This window comes from Leucopleurus acutus (genome assembly GCF_964270905.1).
Source record: "Leucopleurus acutus genome assembly, chromosome: 2".
Taxonomy (NCBI): Eukaryota; Metazoa; Chordata; class Mammalia; order Artiodactyla; family Delphinidae; genus Leucopleurus; species Leucopleurus acutus.
Window position 1 is genome coordinate 173,819,240 of NC_139143.1, and position 17,453 is coordinate 173,836,692.

General features: G+C 36.8%; 1 protein-coding gene across 1 annotated transcript in view; it reads right to left on the reverse strand.

Moving 5' to 3' along the window:
* Positions 1–17,453, reverse strand: part of MACO1 (macoilin 1) — a 56,908-nt gene that overhangs the window by 23,851 nt on the left and 15,604 nt on the right. The window contains exons 3-6 of the mRNA XM_082834622.1: positions 16,220–16,346; positions 11,747–11,870; positions 10,029–10,207; positions 8,278–8,779 (exon numbers count right to left, since the gene is read on the reverse strand). Coding sequence (XP_082690748.1) covers positions 8,278–8,779; positions 10,029–10,207; positions 11,747–11,870; positions 16,220–16,346 — 932 coding nt within the window. The remainder of the gene's footprint in view (positions 1–8,277; positions 8,780–10,028; positions 10,208–11,746; positions 11,871–16,219; positions 16,347–17,453) is intronic.

The following is a 17,453-nucleotide window of genomic DNA, read 5'->3' on the forward strand; positions in this document are numbered from 1 at the left end:
TTGGAGGAGTTTTCTCCCCTTGCCCTGTAACTTCCAGAAATTCTTAAACCTCCTCACAGCCTGGAAAAAAGTCCTGACAGAGTACTTAATTTTAAAACTTTCTGGGAAATACCAAGGAAAAGGGCTTAGAGTGGAAAGTCCTTCTATTTTTTAGAAATAAAATCAGTAACTACTTACTCAAGAACAACAAATAGTTTGACACTGGATGGCAGGTCCTTGGCCTGGTCTAATGTAATAGTTAGGTTTTCCACCCTCAAAAGCCTTTGAGTTGCACTGCACTGCATCTTTCCTCCCCCTGCCCCCATCTAGTATTTTCCCTGCACAAAGGTAATATTCATTCAACAAGTATTTACTGAGCATCTACTCTGTGGCAATCACTGTGTACTGTGGCAGACAAGAAAAAAGGAGGTCCCTGCCCTGGTCGAGCTTACATTCTTTTATGGGCATTAATAAGCCCGTGTAAAAATTCAAAGTATGTAGAAATGGACGATGTAGAAAGTAAACATCTCCTATAATCAGCTACAATTGACCATTTGGTGTATACTATTTCAAATAATTTTCTGTGTATGTAAGAATGATACCTAACCATATTTTGTTAATGGTTCATACCATATGATCTGTTTTGCTATTTCCGCCCCTTTAACAATCAATATTGGGGTGTTTCCATTTCCTTCTTTTAAGATGAGTTTCCACCTTTCAAGAGACTCCTTTGTAACCTTCCCCACTTAAACTACTGTGATTTCCCACGCAGGACTCTTTAGGGACTTGGGAGAGGGCTGGAGAGGTCCATAAAAGGCCACCGCCCCCTGGAGTATCTGTCCCGGGGAATGCTCGTGGGCTCTTCCTCTGGAATTGACTGCTCTGTCTTGTTTCTTTCCCATAGTCAGGTCTCAACTTTGGGTTCTACCCTCGCTTGGGGCCTACGGTCTCTGAGATGACAAAACAGGGGCTTCTTGGATCATCTTTACTCTGCTCTTTTGCACAGCTATTCACACCAAAATCATACTGAACCCACTGATTATTAAAAATCAGTATCTAAAAATATGGCCATTTCCTTTCAATGGATACATAATTTTTAATTGTGTGTAGACACCTTAAAATGTGGGAAATGAAAAATAGGAAGTAGTGTAAACTGCCTGTTGTTTTTCCCCCAACAGCAAGACCACACTAAGTAGCCTTCTATAAGGCAGAGGTTACATGACAATCTCAAATGCTGGTGTCTGGAGACGAGAGTAAATGCAGAAGTACAAAGACTGAGAACTGCTATTCAAACCACCTGAGCAATCTGTGGCATCAGCAAATCCTGTCAAAGAAGAAAGCTGGCTGTTGTTAGCTTTTGCTATCTTCGTCCCCCTTAAGAAAAACATAAAATCATAAAACATAAACACAAGGTTTACATGGGCTAGAAAGTGGAATGAAGACCAGTGACATTTTGCTCACCTACCAGCTTAACCTAGAAAGAGATGAGTCACAAATACTCATATCACAGCTACTAAAAACACAATCAATATACTCACGGATGGATCAGAACACTATTTATAAAGTATGTTGTCATTAATCTGTATGATCCCAAAATATTTCCCTAAGACCCAGATCTAGTAATATAAGTTAGTTCCTGGGTATGAGTGTAAGTTAAACACTACTCAGTGTCGGTGAATGAGTTAAAATGTCTTAAAGTGCTTCTCTATCCCTCCTCTCCTCCTCCCTCCCCTCTGAGTCAGGGCTGTCACACTTGCTTAGTGATTACTGGAAAAATCCTCCTTTTCTCCCAAGGCTCTCAAGTCTCCAAATAAGCAGAACTGTATGAACAAACTAACTTATAAGTAATAACATTTTGGTGTGCTTAAAATAACCAAATGAATTCAGAGAGGAAAAAAGAGTGACTTTTCAATATATGAAAACATATCCCAGATTTCCACTTTCCCCTGAAGAAAACCCACCCCCACCCTCACCCTCACCCTCAGAACTTACCACCATGGCCACGCCCACACCCCAGCACCTCAGGACTTCAAAGCAGTCACTGGCGGCCTTTCCTCAGGGTAAGTTGATGGTTACATCCCCAATCCTAAATTTTCCAATTCAAGGCTCTTGGCTCTGCTGCTGTCAAGCTAGGCCTACCCCAGATTTATTGCTAAAGGGCAAATTTCCTGCTGGGTGGCTCTAGGCTATCTGAACCAGACTAACTCCCACGTAGCACTAACCAGAACTGAATTCTCAGAGACCCTGTAAGCTTTCAAGGGTACGACTGGATGGCCCCCTTCTGTTCAGAAATAAGTACACCCCTGTGTCTTTGGCAAGAGCAAGAATTTTTAAAACACTTAAAAGAGCATATCTCTAGAAAAATGTAAAATTAAGTGAATTCTGAAATCCTAAGCATTTCTTCTGTAGATTTTAGCCACGAGAGCATAAAACTTAGCTCTGGCGCCAATCCTTATGTCAGCTTTAGCTGTGTGTGCATTTAAAACAAAAACACAAAAACACAAAATGTTTTTAAAAAACAGAAAAATAAAGCAGGTTGATAAAACTTTTTTTTTAAGCAGCACGGTATAACAGCAAAGGCAGAAGTCAAGAAATTTCGGTTCCGGTCCTGGTAACTACCACTCTAGCTGGGTTACTTGGACTAGCCATTTACTCTTGTAAGGCTTGTTTACTTCTCTGCTAAAAAGACAGGGTTGGGGAGGCTGGTCTAACTGTCTCTTAGAACTCTTGCAGTTCCAAAAAAAACACGCATCATTCTAAATTCTACTCAGTTTTGTAAAATGCATCTCTACTAGGCAAACTGTGGATACTTTTCCTTCATGACTCTTCACACCAAACATTATTCACCTATGTTAAAGAGTTGATATCTTATTAAGAATAAGCACTAGAAACAAGAAAGGTTAATCTTCTGTCTTGAACACAAAAAACAAAGAAAGAAAAGGCGGGATGGAAATAAACCAAGAAGAGACTTTTGCTTCCACATTTCTACAGAATATGATCACTTTACATTTTGTACTCAGTTTTAAATTCTCTCCCTTAACCAGGAAATTGAAACAAGTAACAAACCCCAACAAGAAACCCCACAGTCTTGGGCTGTATTTGAGAGGGAGCTTTGTGCCAAGTACAAACAAAAGTGTTGGCTCTTCTGCTTGTAGGCCCTGAAACTACAGGAAAGCAGCTCAGGTGTCGCACCCTGACCTGCCGGATCTTAGAGTGACCACTGAATGATCACACAGACCTGCCATGGAATATTCCACATCAAGTGAAAACCAGTGTTAGGCTAAATTGGGAAAATGATTTCAATATAATTTAGGTGAAAAAAGCAGGACACAAAAACTACACAAACACAGCGAACAAACTTATGGATACCAATGGGGGAAGGAGGGAGTGGGATGAATTGGGAGATTGGGGTTGACATATATACACTACTATGTATAAAAAAGACAACTAATGAGAACCTACTGTACAGCACAGGGAACTCTTACTCAATGCTCTGTGATGACCTAAATAGGAAGGCAATCTAAAAGAGGGGATATATGTATACATATAACTGATTCACTTTGCTGTACAGCAGAAACTAACACAACACTGTAAAGCAACTATACTCCAATACAAATTAATTTAAAAAAACCTACACAAACACTATGGCCACAACTATATAAATTTAGTTGATGAAATACAACAAAAATTTAACAGTGATTTGTGTCATATATTTCCTCCTTTTTCCACCTAAATTTTCTATAATTTTTTCACACTTAAAATATTTTAAAATTGACCACTGAAGAAAAAAATTGAGCAAACCGCACTCTAATTTACAGGATTCCTTTCTAACCCAGCACTTACTTAAAATAACTGATCTTCCTCATTGCTTTTTTGTTTATGTCTAGCAGTTTTTTCCACATCAGAATTAAAAATATTTTTCGCTACCAATATTATAAGTCTGTTTCTAAATAACTTGGGTAAAGAATTCAGAAATCAAGCTGGCAGAAATTGGGTCATTTTGTAAGATATGTATTTCTCAAACCAAAAGAGGACTTTGGAGTGGCTTTAGCAAGTTCCCAAACTTTTCCTGGGAAGGAGCCTACAGGCAACATTTACTGCCAAGTTCCCCACCTTCCCCCACCTTAGTGGATCTATCAGCATACTTTTTTTTTTTTTAACATCTTTATTGGAGTATAATTGCTTTACAATGGTGTGTTAGCTTCTGCTTTATAACAAAGTGAATCAGTTATACATATACATATGTTCCCATATCTCTTCCCTCTTGCGTCTCCCTCCTTCCCACCCTCCCTATCCCACCCCTCTAGGTGGTCACAAAGCACCGAGCTGATCTCCCTGTGCTATGTGGCTGCTTCCCACTAGCTATCTATTTTATGTTTGGTAGTGTATATATGTCCATGCCACTCTCTCACTTTGTCACAGCTTACCCTTCCCCCCCCTATATCTTCAAGTCCATTCTCTAGTAGGTCCATGTCTTTATTCCCGTCTTACCCCTAGGTTCTTCCTGACTTTTTTTTTTTTTTCCTTAGATTCCATATATATGTGTTAGCGTATGGTATTTGTTTTTCTCTTTCTGACTTAACTTCACTCTGTATGACAGACTCTAGGTCCATCCACCTCACTACAAATAACTCAATTTCGTTTCCTTTTATGGCTGAGTAATATTCCAAAACTACAAATAGAATTACCATATGACCCAGCAATCCCACTACTGGGCATATACCCTGAGAAAACCATAATTCAAAAAGAGTCATGTACCACAATGTTCACTGCAGCTCTATTTACAATAGCCCGGAGATGGACGCAACCTAAGTGCCCATCGACAGACGGATGGATAAGGAAGGCGTGGCACATGCATCAGCATACTTTTTCTGTTGCGGGCTAGGAGTAAACATCTTTGGCTTTGCAGGCCATAGAGTCTCTGTCGCAGTTACTCAACTCTGCCACAATAAAGCAGCCGTAGACACTATGTAAATGAATGAGCGTGGCTATGTTCCAATAAAACTTTTTTTTACGAAAACAGGCAGTGGGCCAAGTTTGGCCTGTGTGCAGTGGTCTGCCAGCCTGTGGTGTGCGGCACACTAGAGAACATCCTTGGAGCTTGGCGAGACGGTGAAAAGACCTGAAGGGCTGCTTGCTCCTTCACAGGGAACGACCATCGACCCTTATTTTGACAGCCACACCGATCTCCAAGAATTCTTTGAAGGTGGTGTACTAATGAATATTCCCCCCAAAATCAATGAACTGGTTCCTCAAATACAGCAGTTTTCAACCATGATACTGAGACAGACATAGCTATGTAGAATGTGCTGCAATTAATTTACTATTAATAATACAGTACTGGTTTTCAAACGATTTTTAGAAAAAGCTTTATAAAAGGGATGATCAGTCTTATCCTTATAGCCAGCCTGGAACTATACACAGCCTTGGGTGTACCTGCAGGAGCAAAGGACTCATGTACATACTGTCAGCCCATGTACGTTTGCATCAGAAGCAGCCTTAGAGACCACTGAGCCCAGCCCTTTCCATCTGAAGATAACAAATCCACTCTATGACTAACAGCTCAAACATGTCAGGTTTGGATCCGTTACAGTCTTACTAATATTATTCATCAAAACATACATGAAGTCAAGGAAGAAGAAACAGGAGATAGCCAAGAAGGGCGAGGGACAGTGTGATAATTCGCTAGGATAGATGTCCTTTTCCTTTTATAAACTTTCATTGTTGTTCATCATAGAAAAACTTGAAAATGCATGAGAGAAGAAAAATTAAAAGCCCCCATACTATCATGGAGCAATTAACTATTGTTATCATTTTGGTTCCTTTCCCTTCAAATCCTTTCTCTGTGTATATTAGAAAAACAAAATGTTTTAAATAAGATTGCTTTCTACTTTCTTCATGAAATATTATGTCATAAGCACTTCCCTATATTATTTAATATGGCTCAAAAATATGATTTTGTAATTTCTGTATTAAACATCTATGGAATAGATGGACCATAATTATTTAAATTTCTCCCCTATTGTTGGATATTTATATCATCTCCTTATTTTTTATAATATTATATTAAAAGTTGAAAATAATCCTATGAAAGCTTATAAAATTATTTAAATATAACGTTTTATATTTAGGTATTTGACAGCAGGTATTGCCTAAAGCAGAGTAATATTCTGGGGCCCTTCAGATCAAGGCACATCAGAGGACACATTAGAAACCACAGGAAGAGGTATATACCCCAGGAGCAGGCACAGGAGCACTGGACCCACGACTGGAAAATGGGCCATCTGAGACCTTGAAATTCTTTACTAAAGGCAGATCAGGTAGTACAGTCAACCAACATGACAAGTGGGGCCCAAGTGAGGTGGTATCACAAGACTGAGCCTTGACTGCTCTCTCTCTGCAACACCCTACAGAGGAAAACTGTTTTGACTTGACTGCTATTATTAAAATTGTGTAGGAGAAAGGATGTTAAAAAGATGGTGGCAGATGCTTCATTTAGAGCATATAGTAAATTTGTGGGATATTCCCTTTGACATAGAAGGTCAACTAATTGGTCTTTCTCCCATGGGCAAATGGAAGAGAGTTCTCTGCTGAGTGTTTTCTCTGCAGGGTATGATGGGGCAGAATGTCAAAACAAACACATGTGGATGCCAGCCTGGCATCAGCAACAGCATGTATGCTTCCAGAAGTGGCAGAGGGCTCTGAAACCTCTAGCGACTTCAGCAGTAGAACCCACATATATTTCCCTTCATCTAGCTGCCAATAAGAAAACTAAAACAAATTAATAATCTAATTCATAACACTAGAAAAACCTTCCCTCATAAATTGTCTGTTCTGAAGCAAGCCAAAGGAATAAAGATAACTTAGTGGAGGGAAGAAGTTACAAGTGCCCTCTTGAGTTACGTATTTTTAAAAAGCTCCTTGAAATAATGACATTTACAGCAACATGGATGGACGTAGAGATTATTCTACTAAGTGAAGTAAGCCAGAGAAAGACAAATACCGTATGGTATCACTTATATGTGGAATCGAAAATATGATACAAATGAACTTATTTACAAAACAGAAAGAGACACACAGACATAGAAAACAAACTTATGGTTACCAAAGGGGAAAGGGGGTGGGGAGGGATAAATTAGGAGTTTAGGATTAGTAGATACAAACTACTATATATAAAATAAACAACAAGGTCCTACTGTATAGCACAGGGGACTATATTCAATATCCTGTAATAAACCATAATGGATAAGAATATGAAAAAGAATATAGATATATATATATAACTAAATCACTTTGCTGTACACCAAAAAGTAACACAACACTGTAAATCAACTATACTTCAATTTTAAAACATAAGGAGAAAAAAATAAAAAAGCTCCAATTCAGATCTCAGTTTCCAAATGGAAAGATATGAAGTAAAATGAACATATGTGTATTTTATAAAATACAGCAAAATTAAGTCTGAGCCAGTCAAGGTAATACAACATTACTCTTTAACTAAAGATGGGGAAAGGAACATTTCTGATTAAAATCCATGTCTAACACTGTGCAGTCGACCCTTGAACAACATGGGGGTCGATCCCAGTGTAATTTACAGTTGGCCCTCCAGATCCATGGTTCGTTCTTCCACATCCGCAAATTCAACCAACCAAGGACTATGTAGTGCTGTAGTATTTACTATTGAAAAATAAACACATATAAGTGGTCCCATGCAGTTCAAATCCGCGTTGTTCAAGGATCAACTGTATTTACTTATGGAATTTTTAGAAAGAGATTATTTTTCAAACCTAACCTTCCCAGAATTATTTGGGGGATAATTCATATTTTAAGTGGACAATCAAGAACAAGTCCAAAGTGGTAAAGGACAACCTTCTCCACCCCCACCCTCATTTTTCTATCTATCTGACAAAGATTTGCATGAACAGGACACACACTCTTCTTTTTGTGTCTATGCCACAAGAACTTTGGATACGCAAACAGAAGAGGTCAAGGACTAAAGATATGCCTCTCAAAACCATGAGAAGAATCAAGTTACATGTAAATCTGTCAAATGTGGAAAGTAATCACTGTCACCACTCACTCAGAACACTGGGAAGAGCTGGAGTCAATGCTTCTGGACAACGGCACAGGTGACCAACAAACCCATGTGAAATAAACACTGAATGTCAAACACCACAAAGTTAGTTGTCACAGTATCTGATCACAAACAATTCCTACAGGCATACTTGGAAGTGTGTTTTTCAAGACCTAAGTCAAGTTTATGGAAAGCGTTGGTAAGGTCACAGCACACACACTTACCTTACCAGTGCATCTGGTTTGCTTAGCTGGTTATTAGGAATACAGTTTTCCATTAAGTCCTTGTGTGCACTCGGGCTCTTGCTAGGGCATTTCTGCTTCTTCTCGTTTTTACTAGATGAGGAAGGAATGCTCCCATTTGTGGCGCTGTGACTTCGAGGTGAGGAGTTCACAACTCCACTGGCATTTTTGTAGTTTTTTGAGGAAGCAGTGCATGAGTCCTCTTTCAAGAGATTTTCTGTACTTCCCACGAGATCATTATTTAATCTTTTACTATTGATATGGTTTTCCATATACTCAATTTCTTGTATTTTAGAGTCTACAGGTTGTAGAATATTGTTGTTATTTATTCCAAGGTTGTGTTTTTTGGCATCTTTGTCTTTTTCTTTCCCTTTTTCTCGGTATTCTATCTCTGGCAAAGTTGTGGAGAGTTTTTTATTGGCTGGGATACCTCCGTTGTGGTGTATGAGGATTGAGGAATCCATATCAGGTAATCCTTTGGCTGCTACAATACCAAAAACAAACCAACAAGCAAAAAAAACCCACACTGGAATATTTAGTTGTAAAAAACCACAATGGATTGATTCAATAAACTGCATCATCTACACTTAGAAACTCACTATATTAAGTTGCAAACTCATTCAGAAGCAATAACCACACCACATTATGCTAACTTCAAGAAGCAAATCCAAATAAATTTGAGAAGCTGCACATTTAGAAAATCGCCATCATTTATAAACACCAAGCCATTAAAGTTTTGGCCTTGAAAATAATATGAGGATTTTACAATTAAGTCATACTTCACTTATCAGTCAAATCAAACTTGTCTATCACGGGGGTGATAGGGCACAGGCACATCATACTCTTAAAAGGTCACATTTTAAAAGATGCTTAGATTAAACAAACTTAATAATTTTACTGCAAAGAAAGAGATTAAATGAAACAAAAAGGTGTGATGTTAGGATACAGGGCTTCTATCCTCTGTCTGGACTTTATCATTAAAGTAATAAGAACTCTATTATCATTTACTAGGCCACTTACAAAGAATTTTCTGTATCAGGTCTACATATTCCAACTTGTCAAAGTCTACTTGAAGAGATAATTTTGCACCACACCAGATAATAAGATTTTGTCATGTATCAACTAAAAACATGACCCTCTCAAACCAAAGAAAACTGGTATTGTTATCAATTCATCTGTTGAATTGGTTATATATTCATGAGAGAGGTTGTATTAGAAAAAGGTCAATCTGAGATCCATGTTGCATTATACAAACCATTTAAAGTGAGACCTAGCCATCTTTGCTCTATTCAGAAGAATTCTGACTTATAAAACAATTCTATATGTTTACATCTCTATCTTGCTTATACTTTGGTTCTTTGTTTGCTTCAATTACAAATGCACATAGTTATATACACTATTTTGTTACTGAGAATAAATATTTTAAAATATTTATAACAAATAAAATATTAAAGTAGAAAATAAGCTATAAAAATGAAATATATAAAAATAATAAAGTAAACGTATTTAAAAGCACATGGCCTTCAGACACTAGGTAGAAAACATCACGCACATTCTGTATTTCATGACCAAACAAAGCAACAGCCCTGAAGAGGCACACCAGAAGACAGGAAAAGCCTTGGTAATTTTCCAGAGCCCTAGCAACTTTTCTGAAAAAAAAAACAAACAAAAACAACTGACAGACAAAATAATGACTAACCTATTGCGTCAATAGCTTTAGAGTAAAGACCTACCTTCCTCAGCCTCTTTTTCTTGCTTTTGTAGCATTTGTTGCTCTGCGGGGAGGGCTTGTTGAAGAAGCTGCATGTAAAATTCGTTCTCTTTTTGCACTTCCTTCTGCTTCCTCAACCGCATTTTGTAGCTTACATAACTTTTGAAGCCAAAGCCCAAAGTCACCACAGGGTACCCAATACTAGAAAGAAGACAATCCCGCCAGTAATTGTAAGTTAAAAACAAACAACATGTGCATCAAGTACATGAGGACACCTATGACTGAAATTAAGAAATTCTAGATGATGATGATAGTTGAGCATTCAGTAAACACACACGTAGTGTGTAATGCATGCTGTGGAAATCAGAGGCAGCTGGCACGTAGAACAAACCCCCAGGGAACAGCAGGACTGCTGGACCATAAAAGGCTGCCCATCAGACTTTGGCATTCTTCAAATGAACTCAAGGAGTTACCGTAGGGACTGTTGGATACAGTGGCTAATGTCTTTGATTAACATTGAACTGCCTTATTCATGATTAGAACTTAGGCATCTGTATGCTTTTAAGAACTAACAGGGTAGAGATTTTATGAGTGGTCATAAGTGAACATTACAAGTGTTAAAAAAATCAAAAGGACATCATTTGGTTTTTAATACTAGAAGGCAGGGTCAAATTCAGGTGACTAATCTTCTTGCTGCCTGAGGGGTACTGTCACCAGTTATTCCTGGAAAATTAGTTCATACATAAACACTCTATCAAACATAAATTCAAGAATCATTTAACTAAGTATCTGATGTTAACAGTGCCAACAATTGGTTTGCACCAACAAATTAAACCACCTGTACTTACAACTCTAATCTCTGGGATAAAAAGTTGAAATATTTTCATTCAACTCATCAGTCTGTCTAATATCATTTCAAAGTCTCTGAAAACACTGTTGAAACTCATATTAAGCTTCATTAACATGAAAACAACAATTATAATTAGTCTAAACATGATCACACCACAAATTTAAAGTGACAAGTTTTACCGACCAGGTTTATTTAATTCACTTGTTTGTGAAAAGACTTTAAACATATTGGAAACTATTTTTTTGTTGTTGATTCCTATTTGTTTTGGTTTCTGCCATAAATATTAGCAAAAATTGGTGTATTTAAAAGAAATATACATTACGTGGTTATTTCCGCAATAGATATAAACAAGAATCAAGCTCATTTTAAAACATGTTTCATGGTTTAAGGTTAAAAATAATATTCCTTAAAAAATTATTAATAATATTCTCTTACTTTTGTAAATAGGCAAAGGAAATTGTAAGTTCATTTAAGCTCCATGAAATAGCCATATATTTCACTAAGACTTTTTGGAATCATTATCTGCTTACAATAAAAATAGATAACATATATCAGACACCTATGTGCTTGGCATTAAGTTAAACACTTTACATATACCACCTTACTTCATCTTTCCCATGACACCCCATGAGACAGATTCCCAACATATAGGTAAGAGAACTCAGGCTTAGAGAGGGTGACGTGTCCGAGGCAACAAAGCTGTTAGGGGGCAGAGTTGGGATTCAAACACCCATCTGCCTGACTACAGGGCTCATGTTCTTTACCACACCATGTTATGTTATCTTCTGGATTCATGTAATATCTCTGAGAAAAAATTTACAATTGAAATTACCATTCTACATTGAAAACACTGAATTAGATTACAGATTAAGAATACACATAATACTCACCAGTGAGCAGCAAATGGACGACAAAGGTCTACATGAAAATTTTTGAGATCTTTAAATCTAATTGCTGCTTCAATATAAACAAAGAGTATCCAGAGGGATACTGTGGGCAAACACACTCCCCTTTCTGTGGGAAAGCAGCAGAGAGACAAGCATCAATGAAACATTAACTAATATAACAGATGGGTTGTTTGGGAGACTGGTTCAACTACAGTAACTTTAAGACTTTCAAACTCGCGACTTCCCTGGTGGCACAGTGATTAAGACTCCGCGCTCCCAATGCAGGGGGCCTGCGTTTGATCCCTGGTCAGGGAACTAGATCCCACATGCATGCTGCAACTAAGAGTTCGCATGCCACAACTAAGGAGCCCGTGAGCCACAACTAAAGAGCCCACCTGCTGCAACTAAGACCCAGCACAAGCAAATAAATAAATTTTAAAAAAAGACTTCCAAACTAATTAAAAAGCAATATGATCCAAACTGAAAGCTTTTATATGACAAAAGATGCCTGGAATCATAGACAAAAATAAAAACAAGCACTCTGGCAGAAAATATTTACAATATATGTAAAACAAAGAAGTCATAGCCCTAGCATACAAAGAGCTCCTACAAATCAACAGAAAGTCAACTGAAGAAAAAAATTTGAAAGTCATAAAAGAAAAAATATAGACGGCTAAAAACATGTGAAAAGATGCCAACTTCATTACTGATTAGGGAGATAAAAATTTTTTAAATGAGATTCTATTATTTTAGCCTATCAGATAAAGCAAAAATGTTAAAGATGGGTAATAGTATAGGGAAGATATGTGAAACACTTCCTTCTCATACTCAGCAATAATATAAATTGGGGCAACTTTCTTAGAAGGCAATTTGGCAGTATAGTTAAAAATACTTATACCTTTGACCCAGAAATTCCAATTCCAGGAATTTACTCTACAGAAATACAAAAGAGCCCTGGGAAAAATGTATAAGAATATTCAATGTATTATTTGCAATAGCAAAAATTAGGACTTAGAATGAACTTAAATGCCTATCAACAGGAAATGTTTAATTATGATAAATCTATATAATGAAATATGATGCAGCTTTTCAAAAGGATGAAGATCTGTACTAGCACAAAATATGTTAAAAACACAAATTCTTAAGTAAGAATGAGTTACACAGCACTAAGAAATGTTTCTGACATTTAAGTATTACTCAAAAAATTTTTTTTCTTAACTACAAGCTCATATTCCTTTTGTAATTAAAAACAATTTTCAATGTAGGAAAAAGCAACTTGCAATAGAATAAATAAAACTCAAATAATGAGATAATTTTCACTGGGCTTTAGAATCAAAGTCTATGTCCATCTATGTCCATCTATGTCCATCTATGTCAGGACATGACTAATAATGGGATATTTCATGAAAGACAGACCACAAAGGCATGAGATCCACTAACTCTGGAAAGATCTCCTTTGAGACCATATAAAGCTAGCAAGTTACAGAAGAGAGAACTGGAGGGAAAACTCAGTGACCTGAAGAACTAAATTGCTGTTTTCTAAGACTCTTTAGGATGAAACACAAGAAAAATTATAGCATCTTGGTACTAGAAAGATGATCATTTAGTCCAACTTTCATTTTATGGAAGAGTAAAGTGAGGCCCAGAGTTTATACAAATTGGGTCCAAATCACAGAGGTAACAATGAATCTGCTTCTAAGGAGAACCTAAATCCCCATAGACCTAGTCCATAAGGTAAGAAGACACTCGAAGCTCCGTGAAGACAGCTAATGGTCTCAACCATTCTTACAGATTTAATGTACTGGAAAAAGGGTATTTTCACAATGCAGGAAGACAAACAGCAACCCTTAGGATAATGCATTTTCAATTTCATTTCAAAATGCATTTTAAAAAATTTATATTCTGTACTCCCTATATTAATTTCTAAAGTTATCATAAACAAAATAAGCACATTACAGAAAAAATAGAAAAATTTGGATAAACTACCCATATTTCTACACCTATAAAATAAATAAAATCAAACCACGTTGAAAATATTTTTGAACTAGTATAATAGTCATGTTGTATATACAGGTGGTTTTTAGGTATTCTTTTGGCTTCTGTTATGTATGTATGTATGTATTTAGGCCATGCTGTGCAGCACGTGGGCTCTTAGTTCCCCAACCAGGGATCGAACCCGTGTCCTCTGCAGTGGAAGCGTGGAGTCTTAACCACTGGATCTCCAGGGTAGTCCCGTACACACAGTTTTATATCCTGTTTTCTCCCTCTTAATAGCAAGGAAAAAAAATTAATGATATAATATTTTCATTCTTTTGTGGCAATATATAATTTCATCAACCATTCGTAACATTCTTAAGAAAAATTTAAAATTTTAACAACTGAAAGAGAAATTAATCCCAAGCTATAAAAACTGCACTCATTTATTGGGCCTAATAAGAACACAAAGTTAGTTTTGTTTGTTCACTAATCATTCCAAATTAAAACATACTTCATAACGTAGGTATCCAACATGCATTTCTGAGCCTAGAGCTAAAGAGAGGCCAATAACATTTATAACATTAGCTTCATTGCTGCCCTGTGGGTCACCCACTGAACTCCAATAGGTTCTATTAACAGTTATATGACTAGTTTTTTCTCAACTATTAAGACATTATTAAAGTAATTTAGGGAATCATTATAGTTCATCAGAGTCAGAGATTATCTGAGCTCGAAGGCTCCCTTAAACACTGTCTAGATTACTCTACCCTCACATGACAGAGAAGAAGCTGAGACCTAGAGAGAATGACAAGTATAAATGGCAACTCACTCGAAACTGAGGGCCAGGACAAGGAAATAGAAGTAAAAACTGGTATATAGGAAAATCACTTTAACTAGAGGAAAGCAGACTAAGGAACCAGCATGCTAGCTTATAAATTCAGTCAGATATGAGAGAGCGCTAAAGATGGAGAAAACAATGCTCAAAGTGGATACGTTAAATAAGAGCTGAACTGTGTCTTCTACCATAGGACAACATCATCCTTATAGCATTTAGAGAAGAGAATGACTGTTGCTCCAGACAGCTTTTATTAGTTGGTGCTCCAACAGCAGTCAAAATTCTACAGGTTGCAGCTGGGCCTAGGAATCAAGTTTCATGCAGCTTTGCGGAGAAATGTGATCTGAGAGCCAATCATCATATCCCCATGCGTCCCTTGTGCAGGCTTCATAGTGGACTGGAGCTATCAAAACATCTCAGGTCATCTTAGTTTGTAATAGCAAAAGAATAGCTCTAAGAAGAAGGGAGGTGGCTACGTAGCTCCACTCAAGTCAGAACATACCTGAAATAGTACATTTTGGTTCAGAGAGCCACTAAGAACTAGGGAGATCAGAATGGTGCAAGTGCTTAAAATAACATACAAGGAAAAGCTGACGAAATCGGAAATGCTTTGGTCTACAGAAAAGAAGATGAGAGGATATGACAGTGTCTTTAAGGCTCTAAAGAAATGTTAACATGGATGGAAGATTATGCTCATTCAGTGTGGCTCTAATGCAGGGGTCCCATGTTTGGACTAGAGGGGTGGTCTGTAAGCCCTTTAAAATTAAAAAAAAATTTTTTTCTGTATATTCCCATGTGTTTTTCTGGGGAGAGCCCTTTATATCCCCTAAGTGATCAGTGAGTCCCAAGACAGTCAAGACATGCTGGGTCAAAAGTGTAAGGAGGAAAATTCTGGCTCAGTAGGAGGAAGAATTTTCTATTCCAGTTGCCCCAAAACAACAGTAGTAAGTTCCTTGTCACTAGATTTTCAATCAGAGATTAAACCACCATGTGCCAGGGATGCTGTGGGGACTCTTATGCCAAATAAGGGTTCAACTAAATGACTTCTGACATTCCTTTCAATACTGAAGCTGAAGGAACATCTTTCCTATTTGGCACATGGCTGTCTTCAAGTCCACCTAAATAAAACCTGCTTCAACTTTTTTTTAAAAAATGGATATCGGATATCTTCATAATGAGAGTTGGTAACTGAAAAGTCTACAATCAAAATATCAAATCATAAAGGCTTAAAGTTTTGATTCAATAATAAAAAAATAAATTTTAAAGGTATATTATAATCTATTATGAAAAGGGATCTTTAAAACGTCCACATTTATACACTACCAAATGTAAAACAGATAGCAAGTGGGAAGCAGCAGCACAGCACAGGGAGATCAGCTTGGTGCTTTGTGACCACCTAGAGGGGTGGGATAGGGAGGGTGAGAGGGAGATGCAAGAGGGAGGGGATATGGGGATATACATATACATATAGCTGATTCACTTTGTTATGCAGCAGAAACTAACACAACACTGTAAAGCAATTATACTCCAATAAAGATGTTAAAAAAAATTGAAGGATTAAAAAAATGTTCACATTAAACTCAACTCTAAATAATTTATTCAAGGAAATCACATTTAAAAAGTTTGAATTTAAGATTTCTATCTAAGAAACCATTAAAACTTACCTGTGTGCCATACGTACTGAACCCACACATATGTACTAGCAGCAAAAAAAAGCCATTGTATGGGGATGAACAGCAGACATATTATATTTGACGTGAATGCTACACAAACAAAAAATACTGAGAAGGCCTAAAGGGAAAAACAAAATAAAAAACATATCTTAGAACATGTTAATTTCAAACAGAGATTATTAAAAGCACGTTGGACAAAATCTCTGAAACTGCTATGCAATAACTACAGAACAAGTTACAACAGGAAATTTTAAATAGTTAAAATCACCCATATAAAAAGTAGTCGTTAATTTAGCATTAAAGAGTAATCCTATTTATGGCCTCAAATCATGAAGAACTGGACCAGAACAAACAGGTTGATTCACAGTGAGTTTACTTGGACTCCACAGGTGGGTTACCTAAAAGAAACAGAATTTTAACACAGAAAAGCCTCCTCTCTCCTCACAAAATATTACTAAAGAGACTCATTCTTAAAGGATAGGCTGTTGGAGGCTGTTGTGACAAGAATTACACTGATGTTCATAATTTTAACAATGCAGCTTCCTCTGGACACATCATTATCTATTACTAACAGGACATGAGCTCAGAACCATCTTTTCAAGGCATGGATTTGCTCTGACCAAAGCACCAGGCCTGGGTAGAAGAGGTACAGGTTTAAGATGTGGCTCTGGAACACAACAGAACTACAGGTCAACCAAGGGAGCAAGCCCAGGCCTATGCCCTTGCTCTAATCCAGTAGTTCTCAAAACATGATCTGGGGATCCCTGGGGATCTCTGAGATCCTTCCAGGGAGTCTCCCAGGTAAAATAATTTCATAATAATACTAAGGCGTTATCTGCCTCTTTCATGCTCATTTACTCAGGAGTATGGTGGTGTCTTCTAGAAGTTACATGGTAAGTGATATTGTAATCACCTGAGTTCACAAGCAGATATGGAAATCCAGCTGTCTTCTATTAAGCCAGACATTAAGAGATTTTCAAAAATGTAGTCAATCTTCTCATTATTTTGTTTTGGAAAATACAGTTATTTTTCATTTTAAAATGTAATGTGTATTAACATGTAATGGGTTTATTATTGCTTTTTTTAAGTGAATTAAGTATTCAATTTTTATTTTAAATTTTATTTTATTTTAAATAAAAATTTAATTTTTTTATTTAAATTAAAAAGTATTAAAATTTTTTCCAGTTTTAATTTCTAATATAGTAAAAATAGATAGATGTAACCT